This window comes from Centrocercus urophasianus, unplaced genomic scaffold (assembly GCF_019232065.1).
Source record: "Centrocercus urophasianus isolate 14NV4802_14NV808 unplaced genomic scaffold, USGS_Curo_1.0 seq_36, whole genome shotgun sequence".
NCBI lineage: Eukaryota > Metazoa > Chordata > Aves > Galliformes > Phasianidae > Centrocercus > Centrocercus urophasianus.
Window position 1 is genome coordinate 5,316,582 of NW_024884933.1, and position 19,442 is coordinate 5,336,023.

The window sequence follows — 19,442 nt, forward strand, 5'->3', positions numbered from 1 at the left end:
TACGATTCAATGGATTTAAATTACCAAGGGGCCATGGCAGATACCCTACTGACAACAATTAGCATTAAAATGTTCTACAGTCTAAAGCTGTGGGTGGGAATTACAAAAGGTTAACAGACTAAATATAAAAATCTTTTTGAATATGAAATCATTGTGCTTTGTTATCAAAATATGGGTACTGTAATTTAACCAAAATAGGGTTTAGAGGATCTGGCAATCTTCCATATGTGTAAGCTTGGCTTTTCTTCTAAGCAAAACACAGAGCAGCCAATCTGAAAGTTTAAAACAAACCAAAGACTCAAAAAAAGAATTTTGTATTAATACTTTTTTTTTTTTTTTAATTTACTTAAGCTGAATACCTAAATGAACGCTAATCAGTGATCCCTTTTATGCGGTCAGATCCAAAATCTCACATTATTTTACTGTGCAAATCAGAGAGAAATATTTCAGTAGACAAAGTAAAGAATGGTAGAAGTTCCTGAATTCAGCTGAACTCTGAATAACAAACAGCTTTCTCAAAGGATCCCAACAGGACACATTTTCAGAAGTGGCTTTTACTCCTGTGTAGCTGCCCAGGGACATTAAAGATCTGGGGGGGTTTGGATGTTTTTGTAACATTTGGGTTTGCAGCTTTTTTGTTAATATTTATTTAGCCTGAAGATAGAAGCAGAAGAGACGAAAATGAAATTAAACAGTTTGTTAACTGTACTAAAGACCAAGATGCTGAAGTTGGTGAAGAAGAGACATTGGCAAGAAGTGACTGCATTAGGAAAACAAATTTGGGAACAGTCAAAATTTTATCTCTGTTGTCTTTTTCTGCTTTTCTGTTTTCGTTGACAAGACAAATGGCCATGCAGGAACTCTGGATCCAGATAAACTCAAAGAAAGAACTGTTATGAAATTTTCCATTCCTTTTACCACCCAAAAATTTATCTTTTTTTTTACTTTCTCAAATTAACCAGGTCTGAGAATGACAATTACAGGGAAATGTACCACAGGCTTCAGAAGGAGCAGTAAAGCAAAGCAGATAAGAGACTTGTACAGTTAGATCCTAACTTCAAATTGATGCCTCATTAAATTGAGTTAACATAGATGTGCTTGACACATGCTGAGACCCCTTTTATCACAATTAGTGCAACATCCCCAGCACTCCTTGCAAGTCTAATGGAATCAGCATGTTTAGGACTAGCCCAGGGTTTCTAATTGCAAAATCAGCAAACATTTTAATCATCGCTTTGCTGCCCTGTTGTTGTGAAATGAAATGGCAGATGCATATTAGAAATTACAGACAGGACAGTCACATAGCTGCTATTTCAACATGTCACTGTCAGATAGTACAGTCAGACCCATAAGATCTGATTATTTAAACACACATTCACACAAATTATCAAAGTCTTAAAAACTACTGAATCCTAATTCCTTTTTGTGAAGTTTCACGTGTTTACAAGTTTAGAAGATGATGGCTTTGCTTTATTGAACAGAATTTTTTTTCCTGAAGAAAGCAGTCAACTGAGGGTCCCACCTTCAGCTTTCTTCTCCCTGCCCTCCATTTGTTAGAGCATGCCTCAGAGCAGGTTTCATTTGCTGGTCTTGTTCCCTCTCCTCAAAGCTAATAAATATTTATGGATGGTGGTGATAGTTTTTGTGCCTGTTCCTATTTTTTAGGACAATGATCATTTTGACACCTGGAAATAACAGTTTTTCCAGCAGAGTGAAAGGTCCATATGAAATAAGACCAGAAAGCAAACAAAAAAAAGCTACAAAACACACCTAGGAAGGACAGCATTAAGGAAAGACCTGTGGGGGGCTGACAGAAGTTGGTTCTGGTGTCAGATTATGTGCAGTTCTGCAGCAGAGCACGGTGAAGTCGCTTTCTGCTAGGTCTGCTCCTGTCAAGGTATTACTCCAAGTTCTCCCTTCCAAGCTTATTTTTTCTTCCCATCTTTCGCATGAAGTACAGCTCTAATTTGTCAAGATTACTATGCTCACGCAACAAATAGAGACTCAAAATAAACAGAATAACTTCTACAGGTACCTGTAAGAGAGCTTCTGATGCCAAAGTTTTTTGGTTTTTGTTTTAAAATGTTCACATAAAACCTTGGCAACACAACAGAGATCTGGGATAAGCATTAGTGATACTTCATTCTAGCTGCTACAGAGGCAGCTGAGGAAACATTCAACTTTTTTTTTTTTTTAGAGCTGCATTAAAATCATCTTTTCATTATTGAGTAGTAGAACTGAAGCACATATTTAGAAAGCAGATTCCAAATACAGTAATTATTACAGGGATGAGTTACCAGGGAATTTGAGATAAAATAGTCAAAGTGACAATAAATACCTGCTAAAAAAGCAGAAACTGTTAGTTGAAACAGGTCAGATAGAACAAAACCGAACAAAAAATGGAGAAACCAAGTTATGCCTGCAGTTCCCCCTGCTCTCCCTGCCCATGAGAACACACGAAATACCAGATTTCAGATAATCCAGTTCCTTTGGAATCTTTATTTATCAGTGCATTCAGGAAGGAGAGCTGGGCCAGTTTTTTTTTAGCAGATTATCTGTAGTGAAAAATAACAAGTCTTTGATGATCCTCAGGCTACCTCTATTGATCAGGTGAAGAGTTTCAGTACTAAGAGCTGAAGCATCATTGTATTTAAGTTATCATAACCCTCCTTGAAGAAAATTAATGCTCCCATCAGTGCTAAAAATGTTTTTTTTACATGCATTCTCACTGAAAACACTGACATGCACACAACCAGCCACTGCATGTAACAACATGCAGCTTTATCCTCAGCCTCTTGCATGCTCCAGTGAAACCAGTCACTCTTCCACTGCCACTTTCATGCAGGTCTCAGTGCATGAGCTCCTGTAAAAGACAATCTCTCACCACACCACCTTGTTATTATCATTGTTTTTAAACCACTGCTGAATCTAAAACTTCATTTAACCAAATTGAGCACAGCCAACAACAGGATAAGCCCTACTCACTGAACCCCAAGCACTCGTAGAATGGAGATACTTAAGAGTAGATTTGAATTCTGTTGTCCAAGCAGCTTTGTGAGCTACTAGTCATCATCAGGGATCACAAAATGCATGCATAGGGCAATCTTGAGCAAACCTGACCTGCCTACAACATCATTTCTGTTTGTTTGTTGGTTCTTTTCTGACACTTAGGGATCCCTAAGGCATTGAAACCACTGCTTTTGTGGTACCCCTTCACCTGACAAATCTGTTACTACAAGTATGTAAACAGCAATACTTCTGAACATCAGTTGGAGGGTGAAAAAGTACTGATTCCAGAGCATTTCTGGTTTTAGGCCTCATTTAATTCTTGCTAAATTTATTGAGACTGTAGGAATTGCTGCTTGAGCCCTGTTGACCTTACTGCACAGCAGTATGTTCTGCCTGATTAAAAATAACTGAAAATAAACCCAAAGAGGGGTAGTTTTCTCCTATGAAGTGGAGTAAATTTCATGACATGCATTGTTTTTTTTAGTTATTATCAGAAAACCGGCATTCTGTGTTAAATCACTTAAGAACCATCCATTCTTATTACAAAGGCAGTTTCCTATATTTTCAAGTTATTTTAATGTTATGTAAAGATACCTTTTTTCCAGTTCATTCAAAGGTAGAAGTTAACCAACCCATTACTTTTACACATCACACTGGCTGCTTGCAGCAGTCCTTCCTCCCCACAGGAGGTCAGACCCAGGTCCTGGAGCTGTGTTACCCTTCAGGATTGGTAAATCAATCAGTGCAAATTCAGAATGCCTAATGACAAAAGATCTCAGTTCCCAGTTTCCAGATGCAGCAACTGTCAAAAGACAGCTTATAACCTCAAATCCACTGTGAAATAAAATAGCTCTGATGGTTTGGTTTGTGCTGGTAGGCTTTAAAATCTGAAGTCCAAAGATAATAAGTTTACAGGTAGGCATACACCAGAAAATAGGCATTAGCCATAATATTATGAGCTCCCCCTCCAACAACATATGCCCACCACTAGGCTTTGCCAAACTGAGCACTCTCCTGATGTAACTGCTGCAAGATTGAAAGCAATCCTGTTCAAGGGAAAGTCATGAATTCAACAACTAAACAGTTCACTTCTATGGATAAAAATCACTGAAGGTTTTTACTGATGAAATTGTTGAGAAACTCCAAGCTAGCAGACATGTAGACAAAGTGCTGCCCATGGTATCTAGAATGCCTGCTCCCTGGGAGGGTTAATGTCTTGCAAAGACAGTGCAAACAACACCATCTGTACTTGGCTTGGACAATCACGACATGAAAGCTGACTTGTCTTCCCGGAAGGATGGAAAGATATACATTCATTACTTCTAATGAAGGCAGTTTCTTCTTTTTCTCCTACTCAAATTGTGAAGAAAAACAGACATTTTTCACTCTTCCAGATACTGCATTGTAAATAATATTTCCATTGTTTGCTTTTGCAAAGCCAAGCTACCGTTCTGCCTGAAATACGTATCCAGACATTTATTTTAAACTGAAGAACTGTGAATAACCTTGGCTTCCATAAAAACACACTTTTAAAAGGTTAAAAAACTATTAAGTTTTAATTATAAACAGGAATATCGTGCTATCTTAATACGGAATGTAAATGATTGCATTGCTGAGAAAAGGGAAAATTAAGTCTTCTAACTATCCACTGAACAGGAATGGAACAAATTTCCTCTTCAGATGTATCTTACAGTAATCTGAAGAGAATGCTGCCATGATTGTGTAGAGAGTTCTTCAAGACCCATTCAGTTCCTTATTGTTCTGCTTACAGTGCCAGAGAAAAGGCCTGTTAAAGTTAACATCTGCTAACTAATCACAAAACAGACCATCACAACATTTTATAGGGTTTGAACATAGCTATGAATTTTGATTACTACCAACTTTGACTGGATTAAAGCAGCACTGCAGTGCGAGCCTTCTGCAATCCACAGCAGCTCCTTCACAGGAAATGCTTCTAAGAACAAACATTTTCACTGTGTTCTAAAAGCATGAGTCTAACATTACAAGTAAACCTAATATTAAAGATGGGAATAAGACTAATGATATCCTTCTGATTATTATTATTTTTTGCATTAAGTACTTAATTTTTAGAATGCTACTATCCCACAAGTAAACATTTTGACAAGCAAACATTCTCTAGCTACGCCACTGCACTCTTCCACTCCATACATTTTGATGCTTGACACCAAGAGAATGTGCATATATGCTTTATTTCAAGTTTTTCAGAGCATGTCCTTCTACGTGATGCATTCATATCTGAGTACCTTCAGCTGCACTGAAGCTTTAACTACTGTTTCATACACAATCCCCTCATACATAAGTCAAATGGATTGGAAAGCGTCTCTGGTAAGTCACTGAGTCCATAGCTTTGCATTCTAAGATTCATTGCTGCTCTATGCCTCACAAATTACAACCTGCCAAGAAATTCATTATTTCCAATAACACTTTGGACTAGGATTCCTCTTGTACAAGCTGCTCACATACCAAGTTGTTTCTTTTGCTATCCTTCCAACTTCCCAACTCCAGAACACCTTCACTTTAAAACGGAAAGCTCACATTATTAAAAAAACACTCCCTCATCACAACAATAAAAAGCCATTACAAGAACATTTGATACCTCGCTGCAGTTCTGCACGTACTCTGAATGAACAGCTCTCTCCCTTCAGCAGAGGTCTCACTCAAACAGCCATCTCCCCCTTGCTCCACAGAGCTACACATTCTAGGAGGAACACTCAGAGGATACCAGGCACTACAGTCAGATGATATGAATCAAAAGAAGGACAACCAAAGCATTATGTCAAAGTCTTGTTAATAACTGGAGAGCATAATGAATGTACTTACCAGCAGCGCAGCCATTGATCCACAGTCCATCACAGATGTCACTGGAACAATGAATTATAGTGCCCTGTCCATTGAACATGTCATTTCTCCATTGCCCCTTTAAACAGAAATACACATGGATTTTAAATTTTGACTACAACACAGCTACATTATAAAGAAGGGATTATTTCAGCAGATTTTCAATAGCCAAGTGGGTGGCCCTCAAGGCTCTTTATAAATAGCCTTCCAACATTTTTGTGAGAAGTTGAATGGGAGACCACACAACTACCAAGGATTATGTGGCACTGCTCTAAAAGGAGATGGGGGGAAGAATCAAACACTTCTTGCCTAACGTTTGTTACTGTGGGATACTATTATGTGAGGTCCTGCAGTTCATATATTACATGGCACTAAATTACATGGCAAGAAAGAATAACTGCTTTGTCACAAGCAGAACTCTGCATTATTTTGCTTGTAAAGATTGTGAAAAGTGAAAAAGTGTACCAAACAATTCCAAAAAAGCTTCACTGATTTAAACCTGCACTGCATTTGACCCAAGATACAGCCTTTCTACAAAATGCAAGTTTGAAGATTCCTAAGGCTGCAAAGCCAAATACCAATAAAAAGCTATGGTGTGACCAAGTTAAGGTTTCTAACAACCTAAACTGCTACGTGCAATCACTCAATCTTGTACAGTATCAGGGTGAACAGTTTTTCAGCAGATCCTTTTTTACCCAACATGGTGTGATTCCAAGGTGAATTTATAGCCACATTTTCACTAAGACAGCAGCTGTCCTGTCAGCAAATGGACAAAGCACAAAGGTCCAGGTATAGGAAGAACAACTCAATCACAGATGTCAGTTGTTCTGAGTGGCTGTGTGACTGCTGAATGGCATTCAGTACAGTTCCTCCACTGTTAATAATGACAATAATAATTTAAAATCTAAGGACATCCTTCTATTAAGTTGTATTTCTGGCCTCTTGTGTGATAACAGCAGACATACAAAATAAAGAGCTACCATAACTCTGAAATCTGTGTGAACCCAATCAGAATTGCAGTTTGTGGCTGAAGTTTCCAACACTCTGTTTGCAGCCTTAGCAATCAGGGATTTAAGCTGAAAAATGAAAGCACAGCAAAGTAGTTCTTTGGAAATGCACTTGTGATGCTATTTGCATTGGTCTGTTCCTTCTGCCACTACTTAAAGCAAGCATCTACAGCAGGTATCCCAACGACAGCAGTTGGTGACTGATGTACAGAAGCTTGGCATTTTAACAATCTTCTCTGCCTGGTAAAAGAGACTCTCTAAATGGCTGTCAGCTAGTTACAGTCATGAGTGCACATAACTGGGAAGAGGGGAAAAAAAGCTCACTGTAACTGGAACTAAATGAGGTACTGAAGTCATATGGGTTTTCATCTTGCATCACTGTACAAAAACATACAGTAGGGTTCAGCTGTGCACTGCTTCCTCTGGGGAAGAAAAAGGCAGCAGGGGAATAACGCACCTTTCTCAGCTGTCCCTTATCTCTACCTGTAAAGGCATTCTGCTTTCAATCAATTCCTGTGATTGCCTACTATTAATGTCACCCATTCTCTTAAGCAATTAAGCTAGCTCTTACTTAGATTTGCCTTTGTCTCTCTCTGGCACATTTCCTTGTCTAATCCTTTTTTCCAGATGGCATAAGGATGAGAGATAAGTGTTGCTAAAAGTTGCTTAGCAATGCAACACATGCAAGGTTTGGAAATGCTGACGTCCACATAAGCACTATCTATACATCACACATTTCTGCAGAGAAACAAAGGCGTGAACAACCAGAGTGACATGGAGGCCTCCAGAAAAAGAGCTACCAGCACACAAACAGGAGAGTAGGAAACGGAGAACAAGGTTTCAGTGATGGGCTGCATTATGCTGGGGGTTTTGTTTAAAAAAACCCTACAATGAGAAATTCTACTTTAAACAAAACAAAAACCTTTGAATTTTAGTGTTTTCTGTGTTCCCTGATTCTGACCTACAGTATGCTGGACAAATACACTGCAATCCACTGATTGAGCCCAAAACAGGCGAAGAAGTTATTGAGGAATAATATGCGATGAGGGCAAAATTATCAGATATTAGATATTGAAGAAAGAAATTCCCCAAACCTAAGGTTCAGTAATAAGGAATTTATTCTGAAAAAACACCCCATATAACCGTGTAGTGGTTCTAGACTCAAAATTCATTTAAATGTTTTGAGTAATAAATAAGAAGCAGTTCGTCAACAACGACAGCTGCACAAGGTCATCATTAATTAAGCTCTGCACCAGCCCTCTTGATCAGATTAGCATGACATTTCACATCACAAAACTGAGATGTTAGGAATTTGTTCACCATTGGTTTCAACTTTGAAACAGCTAGATCTAAGGAAACAGCTAAGGAGAAACTAAATGTTGCAAATGCAGCTAAGGAGTAACCAAATGTTGGAAATGCACGTGTGGTTTTACTTGGAATAGTCTCTCCTTAAGCAACATTTGCAAACTGTAACTGTTTTGGTAGATATACATCATCATTATTCTAAGAATTAAAAATATTAACATTTGTTACACCCAGCATTGTATAGCAGAACAAGTTGTCCAAGGAATCTCTGTGAATAAAAAGAAAAGGGACACTGAACACTTTATTCCAGGAAGCAATTTCCAGGTCATTGACATGGCTTCCATTTCTCAGTTAGTGGCTATTACATATTTTATGATGATTGTTTGCATTTCAAACTCGACTTGCCCATCTTTAGTAGCCTATGATTTCTATATCATCCAATTCAGGCTTTTATCAATCACTTCCATTATCAGGCTGCAGCCCTTCAGCAGACTTGCAGGGCTCTGATCAGAAATCCCACCATAAATGTACTTCACAGAGTCCAGTGATGACTGCACCACGCTCAGCTTTGTAACAAGTTTGTGTTAATTGGGTGCAGCCTCAGCTGACAGCAGGTCAGACCATACAGCCAAACCTACCCTATTTGTCCCCATCACTACTATGCAATGTAATTCTGACCAATTTAAATTCCAGGCACTTAAATAATTTGCACAGTGTCTGTGACTCTGGCTCTTCTGAAGAGATACCAAAGCTCACATGGATTCTAGGGCAGAAAAAAACTGAAAGCCTGCAGGTGAAGAAGCCCATAAGGCTAGCCACCTGTTTAGTGTTGTTAACAGGTGTATCAAACAGCAGGCCTTCCTCTGGGAAAGAAGACAAACTAAACACAGCCAAAACACACAAAGAAGCAGCAACAGGGACAGAATGGAACACAGCATCTGCTTACCGGGATGGATGCAGCAGCCAGAAATGAGAAATCACAGAAAGGAAACACTTTTGAGGAAAATCTCTTTCTCTCTCTCTCTCTCTCTATCTATATTTTAACCTCAGCAACCTCTGCAAACTTGGTTTACATTTTATTGTTTCCCTTTATTTTCCATGCAGATGCACGCGTGCAAAGGCACTACAACCAGCCAGGCAACGCAGGTCATTGGCAGTGCTGATGGTTTGTTTTTAAGTCAGGTTATTTTGGCTGGCTTTAATGTAGGTCCCCCATTGACCAGTTAGAGCTCCTACATTGGCTCTCATAACATTTTTCCTTTAAGTGAAATTAGTTTAATGATTAAGCAGTGCATAAGTCTGAGATGTTGTTATTATTGGCCTGTCTGTAAACAGTAATAACTATTGCTTGTTTACTGGACATATCAACATGCTATTATGCTATTAACAGCATCCATTTATTAATAATTTACCTCTGCAAAAAGATAAAAATCTCACATTAATGGTTAAAACTGGAGAGGAAAAACAGATAAATTCAACACCCATGCCATGACAAGCATATTCTGTACCACAAAAGAACGCAAAAATATCCCAGGGCTTTAAAGATTTGGTCACATTCTTTCTGTTCCAAGAAAATTACTTCAGTATGTCCAAGGTACTATTTCAGTTTAGAAAAAGTGGGGTTTTTTTCTTTCCTAAAATTCCTACATTTACACAGTTCTCAGGCGTGGAAACATTTGCACAAAGCACGGAAGCACTGAATGATCAGCAAGAAAACCTGACACTCACCAAGACCTCTAACTGTACAAAACAGCTTCTAAGATCTCACCTGTAGAGGTTTGTGGACAAAGCAGGATGGGAATTTCCCAAGTCTTTGAGTCTCCCTTGGTACCCTACTTTCTAAAGGTACCAAACCAAGTCTCTACCATTCCTATTGTGACTGTTTACATCTGTAATTATATAACAGAATGGGAAGTGTAGCAGTACAGAAACAACTTCCTAGGCTACAGCAAGTGAGCATATGCTCATCACACAACAACTATGAGCACAGCAATAAGGGAAAAAAAGCTGCTCACCTTCAAAAGGCCTCAGGCACACAAGGATCCACCAAGAGACCCTCACCTCCACTGCCAGCCCTTAAATGAGGACTGGGAAGGGGTGGATCCTGGCTCCAGCCGTTCTAATCACTCAGTACATTGCATGCACCTGAGCTCCCCTGGGCTGGCCCTGCCTTCCCACCAGGTGCTCCATCACTGGTGCAAGCTTGACTCAGCATTTCTACTACTGCATCCCCATGCTGCCCATAACAGCTCCTCTCATGAGTTGTCTCATTTTTGCTGTTTACCTCCATGTTTTGAAAACTCACGTTCTGCTGGAACCATGCCTTGGTTTTTGTTGGTATTGACAATGACCTATCAATGACCACATCAATCTGTCAGGAAAGTAAGTCAGTGTACACACACTCGAGGACTGACCTATCTTACATTTTGTGTCATTTCTTCATTAAGAGATCATTAAAGCAGATTGCCTCTACTGCATCAGAACTGACTGGTAATTGTGAAAACAAGCAGTCTGATAACTTTATGTATTTTAAGTTCATGATTACTAACCTCGAAGTATATTATTGTTGGCATTCCTATGCCTTATGTTTAAATACATGTTGCAAATGAATACCTGAAACACAAATGCATACTTGCATCAAGAAGCTGCCTTGAGCTTGTTTTCTGTATACACACCAAACAAACCATCAGGATGACGTTATCAGTACCCCCAATGACTTCTCTTTTTTTGCTTGTTTTCTGTTTTGCAAAAGCCTCATTTCGCTTTGAAGCACGCACCCTCTTCAAAACCGAGCCCAGCGCCGCCCGGCAGCAGAGGCAGCGCAGCTCCTAAAGCAGCGCCGGCCCGAGGCAGGGCCGCCTTCGGCCTCAAAGCGCGAACTGCAGCGCCACCCAGCGGCACAAAGCGGCACTGCACACAGCTGCACCGAGCATCGCCGGCTCGCGTTTTTGCTGCACGATTTTAGCTCGGATTGTTTCATCAGATGCACAGCAGCGCTTGTGCTTATTTTTTTTTTTTTTATGCCATCCGTATCTTTGCCTAAGGAGTACTTCTGATCTTGTTCTATTCGTTTTAATCCCAAACTTTCCTGCGTATGTGTGTTAGAGATTTTTAAACTCGAAGGTTAGAGGAATAGATTTACCTACCATCATTTATCATACTTCATACAGAAATTTGAGGATGACGATAGGTGCAAAAACACCAACGCTTCGGTAGATCTGCTTGCTTTTCAGCTCCGCATAGACCACTAACAAACAAAACTCGAGTACTTTAACTTTAACTCCACAAACTGCTGAAGCTGCAGGCTGAGGCAGCCAGGCTGAGGCAAGGCTCTCTGAGGCATTACCGAGCGCGCGCGCTCAGCAGAGGCGGGAAAACCGCAAACTGCAGCGGCTCCGCCGCCACGTGCCCGCGCAGCTCCCGACGCCTCCACGCTGGCAGCAGCAGCCTGGCGCTCATTGGCTGAGAGGAGGAGGGGCGGGGCGAGAAGGGCCGCCCTTCAGCGCTAGCAGAGCGAGCTGCGCCTGCGCAGATGTTAAAGATTACGCTCCCGCGGCCACCAATGGCAGGCCGGCTCTGAATCCTCTCCCCGCCTCTCTTGCCCCGGAAGCGGAAGTGGATGTGCCCCCCGCTGTGGCCGCCATATTGGGGCTGTGGAGGCGGGGGGAGGGGGGTCGGAAGGCAGGATTCTGCTCAGCCGCCTGTGAGTAGCTGCGGCTCGGCGTCAGGAGTCCGGTCCGGGCCAGGGGCTGTGGGCCGGCCGGTAGTGGCGCCACGTGGGGGTGGATGCACAGACAGGCCGAGCTGCTGGGGCTGCCGTGCCGCATCCCGTTCCGGGCCGCTCCGGGCCTGTAATCGCTCTGCCGGGTTTCGGTGCCACCGCCGGGCTTTCCTCAGCGGGCTCCGCTTTTCCTTTGAGGGGTCCTTCCTGCTGCTCTCAGTATCAGACGTTGCCAGCTGAAGCGCCTTTGGCTTTTATTTGATTTCTTTCTGGCTCGGTTACTGGCGCTGTTGCTGTGTGGCGGTGGGTGGGCGCGGGCCGGCCGGGGGGGGAACGTCCCGTTTGTAACATTGGGGCGGTCCTGAGGCTGTCCTTCGTTCTGTCACCGGCACACGACTATAGGACGTTGCTTTATGAAGTAATTTTCTTGAAGCGATGAGGAAACTGCCATAAACTGTGGTGTGATCTTGCTAGCGATTTGCTTCCTTGGCGTTTTACACTTAAGCTTATATTGTGGTCAGAGGTTTGTCTGAAAGTTCAGTAACTGAATGCGACTTTAGGACAAGTGGCTTAGGTGACTTTTGGCCTTAGGAACTCGAGGGTACAATTAGGTTTGTGATGGTATTAGCATAATAACAGAGGTAAAAACACCCTTGTTGTTCTGCTCACCTGCTTGGAGTTGTTCAGTGGCAGTTTGGGCTGTGCTCTGCTGGGTGCAAACTGCCGTTTGTTGTATCAATCTTTGCATGTCCTTCTGGCTTTAGAGTTATTGTAACTCATTGTGAAAGAGGAATTGAAAAACCTGGTCTAATATTAAACGTGGAGGTTGGTGGCCCTGCCTGCAGTAGAGAGGTTGCAGATTCATGATCTTTGAGGTCCTTTCCAACCCCAGGCTATTCTGTGATTCTGAAATTGCTGCTGTTTGGGTTTAATTAATCCCATATAGCAATAAGGTATGGCTTAGGTTCTTAGTTGTAAACCACCTCCACTGCCGAAGGTGGCTTTCCTCCATGCTTGTGGCTTACAGGTATGCTTTAAGTGAGTATTTTAAAATGATGAGAGATGCTAAATCAAATTCTTTGTCACGTGATGCTGTAGTCTGCGTTACTTAAAGAAACCCCACTGGGTGCTTTTGAGTCAGAGAGACATTGTTAGCTGCTTGCATTGCTTGGCCTGCCATCAGAGGGCTGTATGGATGATGAACAATCGTGGTTGTACATACAGCGCCTCTTTACACCAACCAAAACCTCTATTCCATTTCAAAGTCATTGGTAGCTTTGTAGGCATGATTTGTTGCTTGGTCTGTAGGTGAGTCGTTGCACAATTAGAGTGGTCTACAAGGTCTGCTTGTAGCATGCAGTAGTCAGGTGTGTTGTGATGTGAATATTGATTGGAGTTTTGACGTTTGCCACCTTTAGAAAATTGTTATTCTGTCATCAATAGATTGAATTTCTTTTTTGTTGTGATTTTATATCTCAGGATGATTCAAACCCACCCCAAATAAAGCACAAAATGATGCTAATAGTGCCGAGTAATTTCTTCCTTCTGCAGTGCAGTGAATGGGCAGAATAATAATTACTTCCTTTTTGTAATTAAAATGTCCATATCTTTCTTTCTGTGAGTTTCCATTGGGTTTTGTTTTCTTTTTAGCCATAACTAGAATTAAAATGGACTGAATCTTTTGAAGCCTCGTGATCCTTTTCCCTTTATCTTTTCAGGTGTAACAGGACTCCTTTTTTCCTGCTTTCTATTTATTCTATAGGATCTGGTTTTCAGGTGTTTATAGGAAATACTCAGCTTCAAGATTCTTTGACTGCCCGGATTGTCCTCAGTCTCAGTTTTTCCATTGCAATATCTAAATCTATCTTCTTCTGAATTAATGATGTTTCACTCATGTGTGCTGCCGTCTGAGGCTCTGGAGATGTTAATATCGTGGTGAAAGTCCTCCAGCTGTCCCAGAGGTGTGCAGTCCCACCCCCAGATGAGGACTCCAGGAAGTAATGTCAGGGATTGCTTTTGATGATGTGGCAGACGTGTTTCTCTTTAGAATCAATTTCATTTTGTTTGCTTTATATCTTCAGTAGGCTGATAAAGCTTAGTTGAGCTTAACTCAAGAGTAAAGATCTTGAATTAGTAGTAGGAACATGTCCTTAAAAAAGAATACCAAAGGAATTATTTTTATCTGGGGTCTGAATCATTGCCCTGTTCTTTGTTTACAGTTTTAGTGATACATAAAACTATTCTGTGACTTCAGGGCTCTTCATGTTCATTAGATAAACTCACTGGTTCGTGCTAGGAGTGTTTCAATTTGGGAGCTTGTGACAAATGTTTGTTTCTGTAACCACTTGTGTACAAAGTCCTGAACCTAAATGCTTTGCTCTTTAGTTATTCCATATTTGAAAGTCTTAAACAGCTTGAAAAAAAATTATTTATTTTGGTTTTGTTCTTTGTGTTCAGACACTGAGGTGGTGCTGCAGTGCGTATCAGTGCTTACATGTTATAACTCAGCTCCTGCCTTATCAAGGTGATGTCTAACAGGGCTCATTCCTGCATGTCTGTGTGCATTTGTTTCTCCTTCCCTAAGATGGGTTGGATCCTCTCTTGCCTTTGTAAAATACCCTTTTCTTTACCTTCTTGACAATTTCTTCTAGAACAGAATTTCTTTCTGAATAAATGTCTTCTCCAAGAATACTTTTTTTTTTCTTTCAAGTAGGGTTGTCCAAAAGACTGTAAGAACATAAAGCGTTCTGTAGTAGGAAGTTTCACAGCGCTCAGCTTTTTGTTTGAAATGTTACCTATGTGTTGTTTTATTTTCACAGCAACCATGTCAGAAGGGGACAGCATTGGTGAGTCTGTTCATGGAAAGCCTTCTGTGGTCTATCGATTTTTCACAAGACTTGGGCAGGTTGGTTTTCTCTAGGATTTCTCTGACTCCATTAGAAGCAGGACTCAATGCAAAGCAATGCACACCTCAGTGAGTTTGAGGTTGGATGAAATGCTGAAATCTGTACAGATTTCATTTGAAATGTTTTTAAAATACACAGATATTCTAATGTGTAGTTTAATGGGATTTTTAATGTGTATGTATTAATCATTATGTATCACAGTGGAAATATGCTCTTATCATCAAAAAATGTTGCTTTATGTTCCCTGTCATAATCATGTAAAGGAAAGTAAACTTAAGGGAGATAAAGAATAAAAGGTTTAAATTCAGGGTTTCTTTCTGATGCCCCAAGTATTGGGAGTTGGGGTTCTCTGGCCTTTGTGGAAATGTAGAGCTTGTATTCTCAAAGGTTTATGTTTATTATTAAAGTTAATTGTAATAAGAATGTTTCATGTTACTCTTGTTTCCAAAATATATTTCCAAATGCTTACTGTTTCTAATGCTGCCCTGAAATACACCTTATTCACTGGGCAGCATATATTTTACAGCTGCTTACTGTATTTCTTCCTAGATCTACCAGTCCTGGTTAGACAAATCTACTCCATATACTGCAGTGCGATGGATCGTAACTTTGGGTCTGAGTTTTATCTACATGATTAGAGTTTATTTACTGCAGGTAGGAAAACTGGGCTTACTGGTCAGTTTCAGCCATCATTAGTGTTCTGTTATTTCTGTTAGGAGGATTTCAGGAATTACATTTTGTCATTAGAACGCACTAAGGGTAGATCAGGTAGTCTGAGGAGGAAGCTCTTGCTGGTGTTCAACTCCTGCCTTCAGACTAAAGAATTTGTGAATGCTTAAGATTATTTATTTGATGGTAAAGTGGAAATACTGCAGTAATGCTGTTGAAATTACATAATAAATTTCTGAGAACTTCGTAGCCATTAAAGTTTTTTATTTTTAAAGCTGAGTAATTTGTTCAGGAGCCCATGGTTACCTTTGGCCATGCAAACTGAGAAACTCGCTTTTTTGGCACTTCTGCAGGCTGTCAGCAGGCTGTTTCTGCACTGGTCAGATGCCTGTATCTCATGCCAGTCTGCAGTTCAGTGTAGAGCTCAAGAATGGTGATTTCAGAAAACTGGAGATTGCAGATTGAATGCAAGAACTGTGCAGAGCAGTGGTAATAGGAATATTTAAGAGACTGAAGCCTACAAAGATGCTTTAAACAAAGCAAGCCTTGCTTTCTTGCTTTTTGCTGCTTTTATGATATCTGCATTTTGAACATGGAAACCAGGCGTCCGAGAAAAGCTTTCATTAAATCCATCAGTGTGCCACTCATGTTCAGGTTTGTTGTAATTAACATATTAGGTTTACTGTAGGGAAATTTAAGAAATGTTTGGCTTATTAAGAATGATAGATTTAAAGTTTTTGCTGGTCTTCCCATAAGCTTAGTCAATATGTAAGTAAATTGAAATGAAAACTCTTATGTTTTCTATCAGTATAGAAATAGTGGAAAACATGTTTTTTTGTTGTTGCTTTGTTTTTAAGAAGAAAACCTCTCATGTGAGCGTGAGGACATGGAGAAGCACTTATTAAGGAAGCAGAAACCAAATTGTTTGATTGAAAATATCTGACAGTGTTGTGCAGGAGGTCTTTAACCTTTTCTCCTTTGTTTCCTCCCTTTCTTCAGGGTTGGTACATTGTGACATATGCCTTGGGAATCTACCATCTAAATCTCTTTATAGCTTTCTTGTCGCCAAAGGTAGATCCCTCCTTAATGGAAGATTCAGGTATGGTGAATTCATTCTGCAGTAGTTTTGAACTTAATTAAACTTCTGGCTCATTTTGTCTGATATAATACTGTAAGGCTGTGCAGTTCCAGTCTGACACTGTATTCTTCAACTTGCAAAAACTCCATACAGCTTAAATTAGAAACTGCTATGAAATTGGTCTCCAAAGTGATTTTTTTTTTTCGGTCTTGAACAATTCCATATTTTGTTAATCTTTGTTTTGACAGAGGTGTACGTGACTTAAATTCTCCCTGCAATAACTCAATGACCTGGCACTCATTTTTGTTATTTTTATTATTATTTTCTTTAATGGGAAGCCAACCCTGTTACACTAAAGCCACAACAGTAACTGGAATCTATGTAACAGTGAGAGTTGATTGTTATTTTTTCTCCTTCAGATGATGGTCCTTCCTTACCTACAAGGCAAAATGAAGAATTTCGGCCTTTCATTAGGAGGCTCCCAGAGTTTAAATTCTGGTGAGTCGGTCTGTCTGCCCACGTTCTGTTTCTGAAATGTGTAAATATCTGCATTAATTAACGGTGACTGGTGTTGAAGGATTAATTGTTAATGCTATTTTTAAGGCACTCGGCCACTAAAGGCATCCTGGTTGCTATGGCATGTACATTCTTTGAGGCTTTCAACGTTCCTGTTTTTTGGCCAATCCTTGTGATGTACTTCATTATGCTGTTTTGTATCACTATGAAGAGGCAAATCAAGGTAACTTGCTAAGAACAGAGAATAGCATTTGTGATGTCAAAATGTGCAGTGTTGTTTCAACCTCTGTCCAGTTTGCTGCATTACATTCTTAATATTTGTTGATGTTTTAAAAGGAGAATCATTTTCTTTCCAGACACTCAGAATTTTGATGAAGAACCATTACTCAAATGTAAACTAAGTGGCAGGAGTTCCCTGCAGTCCCCTTATGAGCAAACTTTACTGTGCTCTCTGTGTTGTTTGAGTGTAACCAAATGTGAAAATCGGGCTCATAGCATTCTTTAAACCAGTAAACCTTTATGGTTAGCTTCTGAAGTGCTGTAGAACTTTCTCTCTAGAGGACTGTGTCAGTTATATGATGTATTATGAAACTTTTTTTGTAAACGTTATCTATATTTCTTGTCTCTAAAAATTGGTTTTTTTTTTTTCTTCACAGCATATGATAAAGTACAGATATATACCCTTCACACACGGCAAGAGGAAATACAAAGGGAAAGAAGATGTGGGAAAGACCTTTGCTAGCTAGAAGGTGCAATCAACCTTTTGACCAATTCTGCTTACAACTAAAGGAACGATTTTTGAGCCATTGTAACAATGCCTTTTTTCTTCATAAAAATGATTGAGTTGTGACAAAGCAGTTGAAGTTTCATTTTAAGAGGATCTCGCTACTTTTATCTGAAGTATCAGTTGCTTGAAGAAACTGGCATTCTAACCAACTTGCTTTGAGTTTATCTTTTGTAAGGAGTTGGAGAAACTTTGGATAATCCCTTGGATTTGGGATAACGGATTTCTTTCAGGATCCATTGCACTGGAGAGATGAATGGCTTTGAGTTTGATGTTTTTATGTAGTTCTTCTCAGTATCACCCTGAAGTGCTGTGCATGTATGTAGGAAAAAGGTGGCACACATGATGCTGTTTTCTGCTTCATGGCCATGTGCTATTTTCATATAAAAATTCATCAGATCTGAATAGATGCCAGTTTGCTAAATGCATGATATTATTGAGTCATAAATAGAAAAAGAAATCTCCAAATGTAAGGATTTTGTAGTAGGGAGAAAAACACACACAGCTTCTAAAGTAACTCATTTCTGTTAGGTTTCAATGCCAGTTTCACCATTACACCTCCCAGAAGATGCTAAAATTGGGTTCCTTCGTGATGACTCAAAGCTTTGTTCAAAATCTATTCCAATTTCCTTTGAGGACCTGGAATTATAAATATATATATTTTAATTGTTTTAGTTGGATTTTCTTTCATACCTAAGGGTTTCTTGATTAACTTAAGCCAACTCCGTGCAGCCCCTTCAGAATATACTCCAACTGGCCACAGGAGACAAACTTTGTGAGTTTTAACAAAGATTTTCATTTTCTATAGTTAAAAAAAAAAAATAAAAAATCAGATAAATGACCTGCATGTAAACTTTTTCATGTGATACAACTGCAATTTTATTAAGTGACTTTTTAATTCCAAAATTTATTAAAAGACAGTGTCCCCCTTGGCTTGTTCTCTATTATCTTTATATATAAATATACGTATAGAAAGATCTAATAGTATTTATGGATTCTTTGCATTAATGATTACCCTAAGAATTTATCTTCATGTGACCTATTTTAGATCTTCAGGGAACATTCACTGGGACAAGGTAGATAAAGTTTAGCTCTTCAAAGATTCTAAATGGAGTTGAAGTGTCAACTTCAACTGATGCCTTATTGGAAATCTTATAGAGAAGTTTTATATGACTTTGTTGAATGAAGTCATGGTGCCCTAGGATCCAGCCTTCTCCAAACCTTGAAAAGTGAACGGTAGATTAAGTTGATGTTGGCCTGGTTTTTGTTTGTCAGCTTGTGTTTTCCTTATCAATGTGGGAATTAGTCTAACTTCAAATTACAGAAACGCTGCATCTAGAAAGATCATGGACACTTGTAGTTCTTTGCCCTTTAGTCTGAAAGCCTGAACTTGGAGGTTTGCTGGAGCTTCTGAATATGTGGGTAAGACTTGGAGATTTGTATGATTTCTTTTTAAATGTTAGCAATTGGAGTGACCCGTGAGCAATGAGATATGAAAAACAGTCATTGCAAATTACAGATTTTTACCTTCACCTGATTTCTAACTTAAGTGGCAGCATAAGAACAGATTTCTTCTCATTAATAGATA

At 39.7% G+C, this 19,442-nt stretch overlaps 1 protein-coding gene across 2 annotated transcripts; it reads left to right on the forward strand.

Annotated features, from left to right (window-relative positions):
- The first annotated feature begins 11,800 nt into the window (after positions 1 to 11,800).
- On the forward strand, positions 11,801 to 18,786 carry RER1 (retention in endoplasmic reticulum sorting receptor 1). Of its 2 annotated transcripts, XM_042831557.1 has the most exons (7): positions 11,801 to 11,883; positions 14,721 to 14,806; positions 15,357 to 15,461; positions 16,476 to 16,575; positions 16,974 to 17,052; positions 17,158 to 17,293; positions 17,727 to 18,786. In XM_042831557.1, exons 2-7 carry the CDS (start codon positions 14,726 to 14,728, stop codon positions 17,814 to 17,816), a joined length of 591 nt encoding a protein of 196 aa, XP_042687491.1. In that variant the 5' UTR covers positions 11,801 to 11,883; positions 14,721 to 14,725; the 3' UTR covers positions 17,817 to 18,786. The 2 variants fall into 2 exon arrangements, with proteins under 2 accessions (XP_042687491.1, XP_042687492.1); XM_042831558.1 differs by lacking the exon at positions 15,357 to 15,461.
- Positions 18,787 to 19,442: the final 656 nt, after the last annotated feature.